This window comes from Megalops cyprinoides, chromosome 1 (genome assembly GCF_013368585.1).
Source record: "Megalops cyprinoides isolate fMegCyp1 chromosome 1, fMegCyp1.pri, whole genome shotgun sequence".
Classification (NCBI taxonomy): domain Eukaryota; kingdom Metazoa; phylum Chordata; class Actinopteri; order Elopiformes; family Megalopidae; genus Megalops; species Megalops cyprinoides.
In genome coordinates this window covers 68,607,769-68,621,043 of record NC_050583.1, presented here as the reverse complement: position 1 = coordinate 68,621,043, position 13,275 = coordinate 68,607,769, and the positions used below count along the sequence as shown (strand labels likewise).

The 13,275-nt window shown below is 41.7% G+C and overlaps 1 protein-coding gene across 3 annotated transcripts in view; it reads right to left on the bottom strand.

The window, feature by feature from the left end:
- LOC118785780 (echinoderm microtubule-associated protein-like 6) overlaps positions 1–13,275 on the bottom strand; it is a 75,337-nt gene that overhangs the window by 23,004 nt on the left and 39,058 nt on the right. For all 3 annotated transcript variants that reach the window (XM_036540715.1, XM_036540722.1, XM_036540728.1), the window contains exons 10-21: positions 12,848–13,060; positions 12,238–12,405; positions 11,654–11,760; positions 9,574–9,692; positions 8,326–8,512; positions 7,658–7,763; positions 6,274–6,367; positions 5,936–6,036; positions 5,159–5,361; positions 4,075–4,186; positions 2,692–2,819; positions 380–521 (exon numbers count right to left, since the gene is read on the bottom strand). In XM_036540715.1, coding sequence (XP_036396608.1) covers positions 380–521; positions 2,692–2,819; positions 4,075–4,186; positions 5,159–5,361; positions 5,936–6,036; positions 6,274–6,367; positions 7,658–7,763; positions 8,326–8,512; positions 9,574–9,692; positions 11,654–11,760; positions 12,238–12,405; positions 12,848–13,060 — 1,680 coding nt within the window. The remainder of the gene's footprint in view (positions 1–379; positions 522–2,691; positions 2,820–4,074; positions 4,187–5,158; positions 5,362–5,935; positions 6,037–6,273; positions 6,368–7,657; positions 7,764–8,325; positions 8,513–9,573; positions 9,693–11,653; positions 11,761–12,237; positions 12,406–12,847; positions 13,061–13,275) is intronic.

The following is a 13,275-nucleotide window of genomic DNA, read 5'->3' as shown; positions in this document are numbered from 1 at the left end:
TTGCTGTGTAGCCTCTGCATTTGGATTTTTCCTGCTCCATGTAACACAAAGAGGAGACTCTCTCCAGTGGAGGGCAGCTCAGAGGCAGATCAAAGACCTGCAAATTAATCAATCTGTCTATTTTCAGTTAAGCCACATATACTGTTGAATGGAAATACATTTGTCTAGATGATGAACTGTGTAGATTTGAGGGCCTTTTGGAGCTCCAGTACTGGATACCATGCAGAACATTTCAGTTTTCAGAATGAGGATCCATCCTCATCCATCAGAATGAGGAACATTATATAAGATGAGCAATCACAGAAGCGTGGAAAGACGATTTCTCATAGCACATAAAGTGGGTGTATGGAGCCCACATGTGGAGAGGTGAAGGCTGTACCTCTTTTGAGCTTGCGGACAGCGACCATGCGATGGTTGGAGGAGAGCTCCCAGATGCGAAGGGTTTTGTCGTCACTCACTGTGGCACATATGGGGAGCAGTGGGTGCGTGGCCAGGCCCCAAACCTCTCCCTCCATGTGACCCTGCACACAAGCAGCCATCCTGTCAGGGTAAGACATTCCTAATACAATGTTTGACACATCAGGTAGCCTTTGTGCTCAAACTACTGGTCCAGGAACAGTTTATCCAACCCTTATCCTTACCCAAACCATTATGTGCAAGGAATGCAAACTGATCCATGATAAATATTCAGTACAGGATCTATTTCCACATTTTTGACAGGATTTTTCTTGGGAGGTTGCTAATAGCTGATTGTAGCTAATACACCACACTACAGGTGCATCTAAAAAAAAATAGAATATTGTGAAAAAGTTCAATATTTTTCATCAGTTATTTAAGAAAGTGAAAATTTAATATATTCCAGACTCATAACACGTAAACTAATGATAATTACGGCCTACAGCTCAAAAAAATAAAAAATGTATCTCAAAAGATTAGAATATTTCATTTTGAGTTCGATTAAATTACCATTCATACATACGTATAAATACTGGGTATCTCTCTGTCTAGTTCAGTACACGCAACCACAATCATGGGGAAGACTACTGACTTGACAGTTGTCCAGAAGACGATCATCGACACCCTCCACAAGGAGGGTAAGCCACAGAAGGCTTACCGCTTACTGCTTATCGTTGAAAGTGCTGGCTGTTTGCAGAGTGCTGTATCGAAGCATATTCATGGAAAGTTGACTGGAAGGGAAAAGTGTGGTAGGAAAAGGTGCACAAGCAACAGGGATGACCGCAGCCTTGAGAAGATTGTCAAGCAAAGCCGATTCAAGAACTTGGGAGAGCTTCACAAGGAGTGGACTGAAGCTGGAGTCAGTGCATCAAGAGCGACCACGCACAGACGTCCTCAGGAAATGGGCTACAACTGTCACATTCCTAGTACCAAGCCACTTCTGAGCCAGAGACAACGTCAGAAGCGTCTTACCTGGGATAAGGAGAAAAATAACTGGACTGTTGCTCAGTCATCCATAATAAATATAAATGTAATAAAAATAAATGTAAATGTAAATGTAAATGTCCAAAGTCCTCTTTTCAGATGAAAGTAAATTTTGCATTTCATTTGGAAATCAAGGTCCCAGTGTCTGGAGGAAGAGTGGAGAGGCACAGAATCCAAGTTGCTTGAAGTCCAGTGTGAAGTTTCCACAATCGGTGATGATTTGGGGTGCCATGTCATCTGCTGGTGTTGGTCCACTGTGTTTTAACAAGTCCAAAGTCAACACAGCCGTCTACCAGGAGATTTTAAAGTACTTCATGCTTCCGTCTGCTGACAAGCTTTATGAAGATGCCAGTTTCCTTTTCCAGCAGGAATTAGCACCTGCCCACAGTGCCACCATGCCACGCCGCATTGATGCAGTAATTTGTTCTAAAGGAGCCCCAACCAAGCATTGAGTGCATAAATGAACATACTTATCAAAACGTGAACATTGCTGTATTGTAAATCCTTTTTTGATTGATCTTTGGAAATATTCTAATATTTTGAGATACTGGATTTTTCATTTTCATGAGCGGTAAGCCATAATCATCAAAATTAAAACAAAAAAATGCTTGAAATATTTAACTTTACGTGTAATGAATCTAGAATATATGAAAGTTTCACTTTTTGAATTAAATTATAAAAAAAATAAACTTTTCCACGATATTCTAATTTTTTGAGATGCACCTGTATACACAACTTTTCTATTGTGGATAATCAAGTCAGGATCTGAGCTATGAGGTAGTATACACACATACAGTATCTGGCTTGTTAGTGTATAATAATGGTATAATAATGGATGGTGTCATCACTATCACTTCACCATCTCAAATCTCAACAACAACAGTTCAGTGTGGAAAGCCCAAGGGAACAGGCACCTTTTCTCAACCACTAACTGAAACTTTCACAATTGTGACCCATGCACAACTGAGAGGCCAGGATTCTGCATATACTGTCAGGCCACCATGTAGAAAACATGTTTTTTCATAGTTGTTCACATTGTAGTTCATAATATTTGATTGTGGAAACAAGCCCTGTGCTGTAGGAGAGCGCTGGCTATAACAGAGACATAATGTCAACAAGCAACAACAAAGAGGGGAAAGGAGGTGAACTGAGAAATCTGACACACATGTGGACATGCACACACCTGAATGCATGCAGACACACACATACACACACACAACTATACATGCACTTGCACACAGACACACGCACCTGGACCAGCAGAGTCATGGGGCCGCTCTTGTCGATTTCAAGAATCTCTCCATTCTTGGTCCCCACCAGGATGTGACCATGTCCCAGAGTAATGGCACGGACTGAGGGGTTATCCTCCAGCAGTAACCCTGAAGACCATAAGAAGACCACTGATCTGTCACCTAATGCCCACTACAGACAAACTATGCAAGCACATTCTTGCTGTCGCTGCTCAGGAAGCAGAGTTGTTGAAACAAGGAGGTGGTTTTTACGAAAACTCTTCCCTGCTGATCCCTTTCAATATTATCTGAGAGGATGCAGGTAGCATATTACTTGCTGAGAAGGCCAGCACCAGATAAATGGTAACAAGATGATAAAGCACACAAAGTTACATGAACAAAGATGGGACAACGGTCAGATACTAATTTTATGATAAATTATTATCCATCATTTACAATTGAACCCTTTTTATTAGGGCAGCGTCCTACAGTTGGAGCCAAGAAAAAAGACTTCAGAAATACAATGTCTACACAAAATCCATACTGAAAAATATGTATAGTTATTTTCACTTTTAAGATACAGGACTTCTAAAACAAAAAGCCAGAGAATATGAGGTGACAAATTTATACCCAACAATCACTTATCCTGATAAGGCCCTTGAGAGAGGGGAGATATACATGTACTTATCAGAAGCCGGCGTGTTGACTTGCTGTTCATGCATCTGTCACCATGGGCGACAGAGACTGACAGTGGACTGGGACAAAAGTTCACTTTAACAAGTGCAGCCCCCAGCTGCTCAAAGGAGCCCCTGTACGATGAGGGCAATCGCTGTTATGCCCAGCTCATCTGACAGCTGGGCCAGAGATGTCACAGCCATCAGTGCCAAGTGATAATCTCAAGAGGCTAACCGTCAGCAGAGTGCCACAATGGACACGTGCCACCCAGACGGCCTACGGTAAACTGCAAAAAGCGCAATGAACAGATGCATATTTCATGTTTTTTTTGAGGGGGATCTATAGGAACTGAATGAGGTGGAGACTGAGGGAATTGCTGTTTTAGTATTTGTTCTCTTGTTAAAAAGGCATAAAGACTAGACTTCATGCATTTCAGGTTCAGACTTACTTAGATGATTTGTATGTAGAATATGTAGAATAAAGAATAGTGCTTTTCATATTGAATATGAAAAAGTATCCATCAGTATAAATTTTAATACATTTTAAAAATAGTATAAATTATTTCCACATATGTAATTGTATGAAAATATTGTAGAGCATGCTCTAATACATGTTTTGAAACCATTATATTTTGGATATCACACATACATAATTTTACATTGGGGAAATGAAGACTGTTGTCTATGTGACGTGGTCCAAGGCCTTAAATAGCCAGACTGAACTCTCTTACCTTTGGATGAAGGCGACAGCGCTGCCCTCTTGATAGCGTATGTCTTCAGACACCTTTCGAACATGTCATCCCATAGCTCCACCACACCATCTTTGCCTCCCGTCACAAAGCCCTGGGGAAAGTATATGGCATGTGCCGATGATGATGTCACCCCATTTTCAAATCATGAAATCACATGGTTTGGCTTTCCAAGAAATATGTGCTGAAAAAATGCTGGCAGCTATACTTGTTGGGGCCAAAACCTACCAGAAGGACTGCTTTCAATCAAGAAGTCAAGCTTTGAATTTGGATGGGAGCTCTAAACTGTTCTAGGTATGACAGGTATCCTTTCATTTTATCTACCAAAGTCATGGCACCTGTTGCCATGAAATGACAGCAGTTGTTGTTTGCCACAGCCAGCATTCTTTTTGCTGGATATCTTTAAAATATACCACTGAGTCAGCTGAGTGCTTCCATTCAGCTTTGATCAAAGTAATTGCTTTGCATTTTTTTTAAAATGACCCCACAAAGAACATAAACCGATACTGTTTTGTTAATTAGTTAAAACACAATCAGTGAAATCACATAATGAATTCACACTGTAAGATGGAAGAGAAATGCCATATCTGAAATTAAACCAGCAAATTACATGCAATTAAAAAAAATTCAATTAACAAATTTATTTTGAGTAGGACAATTAATTAAATGGGTTCAAGATGGTGTCTTTGCAATAGTTGTGAGAGCATGAATGAATGTATGTGTCATTCTGGAATATTCCTCTTTGTTGTTGGGAGTGCACTGTTGTACCCTAACCATGCAGCTGCCAAGAATTTATTTAGCTAAAAGAATTGCTCCTCGAACTAATCCATTCACTGGTTGCTCTTTATTTGTGCTTTAACTAAACTGAGCAAACTATGAGGTCAGTGGGACAGCAAGTGTTCTACAGTCTACCACACAGCACATCAGACATCAGACTTGAGTAGGTGTAGAATCTACTTAGCCTCTCCGTTTTTAAAAAGCAGTTCATCTGGAGTCAATGTCTTACATTTCACATGGCACCAGTCGTGACTCTACATGTTCACTGTGCCAAGCACCAGCCCCCTACCTTGTCCAAAGAGTACATGGCAAACACCGGCCCGTCGTGGGCTTTGACGGTCTTCAGCAGCATGGTGTCCTTCCAGATGTACACATCCCCTGTGGCCGCCCCGGAGAACACAAGGTCCTCTGAGCGCCCGTAGCACACTGACATCATTGTCTCCAACTTGCCCAGGTTCCCGAAGATCCCGCGCTTGAATATGAGGCCTCCACCTTCAAAATACCATTCCTCCATGAGCACACATTTCTCTCACATGGACTGCCTCTCAATGCACATGGCCAGTGCTGCTGCCTGTTTGAGCTGATAACAGATCTGTACTGTTAAGGAATACAAAGTTCCTCCCAGACGAACAAGGCTGGAAGATCTGTCACTGCCTAATGTTTCTGCCAGATATCTGTATTAAGAGGTTTTGTGGATAATTATGGTTGCTGAGAAGCCCCCAGTGAAAAAGACCCTGGTGAATAAGTACCTTATATATGAAAATGTGGTAACATACATAACTACAAGAAAATACACATTTTCAAAGCATGTCATATTAGACATCATAAAGTTATTTGAAAATATCTTGCTACTTTCATATATGAAATTCCCATATAATACATTACAAGTTTACAATCTTTCAAATGGACACAAAATAACTGCACATATACAAAAGTAGCAGTAACAGATAACATCTTTTAAGACATGCAGAATATTTTCTGCATTGACAATATGCATCCATTCATCCATGGATTCTGGATTTTCAATTTAATTGTGATTTCATATTTATAAGGGATGGAACAGCACCTGTGTGTTGCCAAAACCTGATGTGCTTCATGCCCACTGTGACCAGCTTGTCCATGCGGAACGGGTTGCACTTCACTACAAACAGCTTGTCCTTGTGTCCTCTAGAGAAAGAGAGAGCTGCAGTTTCAGATGCGGCCATTTTTATTTCGGCCATTTGTTTCTGGAATATTTCTAAGAATGCACATCTGGATCCAATTAACTGGGTGTATTACATTTTTATTGCATCACCAAATTGTTGTTGAACCCACTTGTAATTATTGCATCATGACAGACATACATGTAAATCACTGCAATTTAATCAGTCTTGCCAATAACTCCAGCATGTGAAAGATCATTACCTTGCTGTTGCCAGCTTCTCACCCTTCTTCCAATCCCACACCACTATTGTATGATTGTCATCAATACCAACAGATAGCAGACTCTTCCCATCCGCTACAAAAAATAGAGAGGAAAAAACTTCCATCCCTGCCTTTGACCATTTCATCTCTCAAAAAAGCATGGCAGCAACAGCATTCAACATTTTCTTGGACTAGATACAGTTCAAATACATACAGTACAGGCCACGAAATGCTACGAAAGTAGTTCTTGATGCTCAGAATCAGGCTGAACCCAAAGTCTACCATGGAAAAACTCATGTGTCGTTCACATTGCATAGTACCCTCTGCACAATGTACTGTGGGCATGCATCATTATAGTAAAGCAATGGCAGAATAATTCTAGTGGAAGAATTCATCTGTATGCAAATGTTTGTTTGAAAGGCACACAGTGCAATGTGATAAATGCACTGATTAAACTTCAACACACATCTGTTAAAACATGCTGAATTTCAGACCTTAGCACAGCCACACTTTCCCACCGCATGAAGAATATTCTGTTGGCCTAAACTGGATCAAATAGGGTTGCCATTTGATGATCACACATGTATTATCATGAATAAGCATTCATATAATTATCATTTCAATTTAAGACACATGAATGCTTTAAAATCAGCTAATAAAAGAATGAGAATGTGTAAGAAGTACCATCTAGTTTCCATATACATTGCATTTTTCAAGTTGAAATTCGAAATAAGATTCTAACCCCATAACTGAGAGCTAATTTGCTTACTGCTACTTTTCCTTACTGTCATATACTGTAACTGTAATGGTTGGGCAGGAGGGACCCAAATGCAGAGATCATTCAAACACACGGGAGGATTGCAAACAGACAAAGAGTCCTTACTGAACAAGCAAAGCATAGGCACAGCATGCAGGGAAGCTCAAGACTGAGCAGGGAACAACACAACAGGTGGGGTTTAAATACACCAAACACTCAAAGACTAATTGCAAACAGATGTGATCAATCGGTCAATGATGCACACACAAGAAAGTCCCTCTGGTAGGGGCTGAGAGAAGCAGCAGGCAACCGGGACAGGCTGGCAGTCACGAGGATGCCTGCTCGTCATTTTGGGAAGCTCCTTCCGAAACCCTGACAGTAACACCTATCTACACTTAGGCCATCAAACTACTGGATACAGCTAATTACTAACTACTCAGATTTCCATCAGGGACTTAAGTCCACATTTGTCAACTCACAAATCCAGTGACCAAACTTGACCTACAGTCCATGTCATTGTGTGTGACTCTGCACTCTGATTAACCAACCACCTTGTCCTTCAACTGCAGGGTTTGACCAGGCCTATGTTGTGTATAGTGGAGACTGCCATATGCGGAATGGGCATACCTGTGAAGTCCAGTGCACACACCCCTCTCTGGTGATATCCTCTCAGGAGAGATAGGCACTTCAGGGTTTGGATGTCCCAGACATGGATGGCTGGATCCCGGCCAACCTGAACATAATTGCAGCACAGTGGCCACACAGTTTGACCACAGCACATTTCCACCAACACAGCTGGACTGTAGTGATCTTTTTCCGTGACACCGCCATCACAGGCTGCAGCCTCACTCAGTCAGACTCCCATATATCTGGTGCATGACTGTGCTCTTCACTGAGATCATTATGCATAAACTACAGGGAGGAGCATTGCTTTTTACCCACTTGCCCCTTTTGTTATGGGAAACGGCAAACCCATGCTAACTGAGCAGGTGAAGTCCACACTGCTTTTGGGTAGTTAGCCTTTGCACGTGTATTATCTCAGTTTTGTGCACAGTTGTCACAAGGCGTGCTATAAGGCTAAGTGGGGTTAAACAAACTGTGCTGTGAGGCTATAGAAACTTGCAAACAAATGACGGACACTGCTCCTCCCATAGATCAACAGAGGTGGACACCAATGCGCATGTGCATTATGTATCTATTGCTGTTGACTGACGAGGCTTAGGCTTGAGACGGTGGCATCTATTCATAGAAACTGGAAGTGGCAAGAAACTGTGAGGCAGCCATTTTGGCTGTACCTGTCCTGTGGCCACATAGTCCTTCAGTGGATGCACTGCCAAGCTCAGGATGTCATCGTCATGACCCAGGTAGAAGCGCTGCGTGTGTTGCCCCCGGTTGTAGACAACGGCAACAGCAGCCACATGGTACACTGCCTCCCCCGCCTGTGTGTAGAAGAGGTTGTTCCTGCAGTCCCATCCACGGTACCTGCAGAAGCCCAGGGGAATGCATAAGTTATCAACACTACAGGGCAAGCGGAACATCTAATACAACAGCAGGTGGGAAACATGGGACATGTGGCATGAGAGTGCTTTTAGAGGGTGTCCGAGCTGTCCCTGGGAAATACTACTGATGTTAGAAGTTTCTTTCACACAGGGTGGAGAACCTCCTTTAGCTATGTGCGTTCTGTGGATAAAGATTACAAACATGAAGAATTAAATCATTTGACTTCCAGCTGCTTAATCTTGATCCTAAATTCATGTAATGTGATGGGATGATCCAGTTTTAACTTAACTGAAACAATCACTGATCTTCAGATTTTCAAGGCATTAGAGAAAAAAACCTACCTTTAAAGCTAACAACTTTGAAAAATGAAAATAGCCACTGTACTTTTTAGAAAGTTGGTCACCGCAGTATTCCCAAATATTTAACTATTGGCTTCTTGATCTACTCCTTGAATGTGAGAGGATAATAACAGTATTGGGAGTTTTTTTGCAGACATCTCATCTGACTTCTATTCTATTCTTTTGCTTCTGCAATATATAAAGTAGTATGTCATTTTAACCTCTCCATTCCAGTTCATCACAAAGGTGCTCGATGGGGTTGAGGTCAGGGCTCTGTGCGGGCCAGTCAAGTTCTTCCACACCGAACTCATCAAACCATGTCTTTATAGTCCTTGCTTTGTGCACTGGGGCACAGTCATGTTGGAATAGAAAAGGGCCTTCCCCAAACTGTTGCCACAAAGTTGGAAGCATAGCATTGTCCAAAATGTCTTGGTATGCTGAAGCATTAAAATTGCCCCTCACTGGAGATTAGGGGCCTAGCTCAAACCTTGAAAAACAGGTGTGGCCAAATACTTTTGTCCATATAGTGTATATGTAAACCTAGATATAAAATTTCAGTACATATGAAAAATATGCTCCTTAGATTTGCGATCCTGCATTTTAAGTTTAAGTGTAAGTTTTTGACCAGGACCTCTCAGCATAAATTTGGCGGGGTCGTACTCAGATGTCTAGGCATCTTGGTGCTGCATGATGGGCAGATATTACCCATGAACAAACTGCAGGCGAAGCCCCTCCTCCGGGGCCTTCTGCCGCTTCAGTGAGCTGACCAGCTGCCTCTGCTCCCTGCGCTGCTGCTTCAACTGAGGTAGGTCTTCCTTGTATACCTGCAATGACAGGAAGAGGTAGGAGGGATGGGTAGTGGGCTGCTTCCAGTGCCACACAAGGAGGCTCTAAGAGCTCCAGCAAATGGCAGTCTGGGAGCAGCCACCAGCCCTGAGATTGGAATCTAATCAGCCAATCAGATGTGGAAATAATTAGTGTTGCGTGTAGCTTCTGCACTGATCTAAATATAACTGCTTGGGAAACTCCACTGCTTAGATGTGCTTCAAGTGCTTAAGTGTGAAGATTCTCAGTTCGTCTATATTCTCTTTTCAATCATTTATAGCACACTGGCCACTACCCCTAAAACATGTCCCCTCTCCATGTCTCAGGCCACTGTGGATGGGAAGGTCATTTTGGGTGCTAGGCCCAGATGATTATCATGACATCACGTTAAATCATCCATCTGCTGATATAGGCCATTTGATAAAACAGAAGCATCTACCCTGTTATACACACTTTGACCTTGATGTTCAGTCTTTTGCCTCTCATCTCTCAATCATTTAACTTCTTCAGCTGCCATTCTCTTAAATTCCTGTTTGATCTGAGCTCTGAGAGAAATATCTCTTTAGTTGTCTCATGAGAAAGCACTGTACTTCCTGTATTACTCTACTGAGGCACTGGATGAAAGATAGCATTGAGAATAAATTGCAGACTTGAACCCGGGCATGAAGCTCCTGAGAAAGGAGATCTGAGAGTGTGACCTTTCTCTGAGCTACTCTAAGATGGGACAGCTGAATCAGTCCTGTCGAGACAAAGAATGTGGTCCTCCTGGAAGGGTGACTTCAAGGCTTCTAATTAAACAGAATTACTTGCATGTTTCACAGGGACAAAATAACCATAGCTTTTCTTCAATATGCTTTAATTCATACAGATGACAGTCTGTTTTGAGAAACTAGCTAACTCATGTAAAGTGGATTCAGTTTGATTTCAGGTAGTTAACAATTCCTGTCTCCTTTTCTGGATCGTTATTTTTTACTATAGCATGGACTCTGAAGAATCTTTTGTCTCATTTTCTATCCGTTTTGTTTCCACAACTGACGACAAGACATAAAATACCCACTGTGTTGTAAGCTCATTGATTTAGCCCTATTGTTACCAATGCTTCGCTGGACAATCACAATGACGGATTCTCAGATTTGTGGGATATGTGACGTCACATGTGACGTCTATTGCAACGCCACAGTTACTTTCGTTAAGGTCACAGTCCGTAGAATCTATCTAATTAGACCAACAATGGCATTACTGGAACCATACAGCAACCTAATAGTAGAGATGTTCTACAGCGGCTTCATGCATGAGGACATTGCTTACAATTTGTCGCAATTAGGTGTTCAGCATGCTCAGCATGCTTAATTTTGTGTTGTCCGACATCAATGGTAAACAAGTAAAATAAAAAAACATGGCAATTCTGGATTTCTGTTTCTCAATCAATTGAAAGAAAAGAAGGTGCACGGAACCTGTCCTTTTTTAACATGGTTTGCCCTAAGGCAGGGCATATTAGTAGAAAGACTGTTTTATGTCTTGCACTGAAAACTATGCTGAGGGTAAAATAATGGTAGTTTCAAGCTGAAGACAATCTCTGTTGTGATCCTTTGGCTGTCCTACGGTCTAGAATAAAAATTCATCCTACATCTAGCATGTTGAGCAATGAATGAAGCAGGTTTTACTCACAATGTTGTGTAAGTGTCAAGGAAATAATAACACCTGCATAAATTTTCTACAAAAACAATTAACAGCAAAGTGCATTGTGGTTATCAGAATCAGAACATTAAATAGGTCCTGTCACATATAAGGAGATTTGGATTAACTCAAAAAACTGACAGTGTTGCTCTTGAAAAATTCTTTGCCAGTAACCTAAATAAGCAAATGGGAATGGTGAGAGGACATCACTGACAAGAGTATACTTTATTCTTACTTTTACCACACTTTCACCAAAGCCTATAAATCCAAGAGCGGCTTGTACCTGTCGCTCATAGTTCATCTGGGCCTCCTGCTCGATGTCAGAATCCAGCTCTGGAACATCTGACAGGTCAGAGTCAGACGCCTCACTGTTGGAATCGGCATACCCTTCTGAAGATGACAGAAGAGACAACGATGATGGCACAAGAGCTAATTCTTCTTTCACAACAGAGACCAAGGGAGACGAATCTTCCCATCTCTGCGCTGGAATGATCTGCCTAACCTGGTGACGCTAGAAATGTACAGTCTCTTATTAACTTCTGTTCATATTTAGATCTTCTGTGAACAGTAAATCTGCATAGCCCATGCTCTTGTATTTTTCCTTCACATATTTCTCCGTTAATATCTACACATTGTAGCTGTATCTTTCTTCCTACAAGAATGCAATAATTGTAATAATTACAATAATAATGTCAGATTTATGCTTAACTGTGAAACCAGTGCCTCCTTAATTATTCAGTGACAACTCATGAAGCCAAGTTAAACCAGCTGCACTCTAAATTCTAAAGGTTTCGCAAATTATGTTACTTTCACAGTTCAGAGGCAAGGTCTTTACATGGGAGAAATCTTTATGCATTGGCTGGTTACCTTGGAGAAGGGGCTCTAGGACTCCATTCATGACACCCTCAGGCAGAAACCTCCACTGGAACAAAGAGTGATCTGCACCTCCAGTGCTCAACAGCCACTGCAAGTCATGTGACCAACGCACATTGGTCACATGCGCGGAGTGGCCAATGTACCTCTTGAATTTTGCCCCTGTGCATAAAGTAAGGTACTGTATTTGTGATCAAACTGATTCCACCTTGCAAGCACTGGTACTGTGAAAGCTGTTTTATGTGATTGTACAACCATTGTACAAGAGAATAGTTTCAACCTTGAAGTTAACAACACTTGTTAAAAGTAGAGGTGGGGTTATCAAAACGTATACGTAGCCTCAAGGACTTCACTGTCAGGACCAAGTGAGAACTGGCCTCACTTTAGGAGAGGAGAGGTAACTGTGAGAAATATTTTCTCTATAGGACTGCATGCATGTGCACATCAAACTTTCTTTATGTTCCTGCGTAGAAGTGAGGCAAAATATGTAATAAGGGTTTTGCCATCATCATGCACGTATAATTGCTTATTTAAAAAAGCAAAAACACACTGAAATCACATCTTACAAACTACATTATGCTTTGAATTATGCCATATTGTGCACCTTTTCTCAAACCAGGGAATCGGAAGAGCTTGACAAGGCCAAAGTCATCCCCTGTAGCCAGCACAGCACTGCTGTAGTTGGCATCCACAGAGTTGATGTCGTTGATGTTGGAGTACTTGGGCCAGATCCCACTCACTTCAGGACCAATCACACAAGTCCACGACACCCAGTGGACCCCCTTCATTTCCTCTTTAGTGGTCACATTCTTCCCAGCTGCAACAAGACAGACACAGAGACTGAAGGTGCTTTTTCAAACAGTTACTACTGTAGTTACTAATAATCCAATAGTTTATCCTTTAGTATGCTTTCAGATTTGCCACAACAGAAGCCGACTGTAGCAGAGATGGAAGATTAACTTATCTGAGCTATTACCGTTCATTGCACCTAGCAGCTTTGCTCCCTCCAACAGCAGGCAACATCTTTGAGTG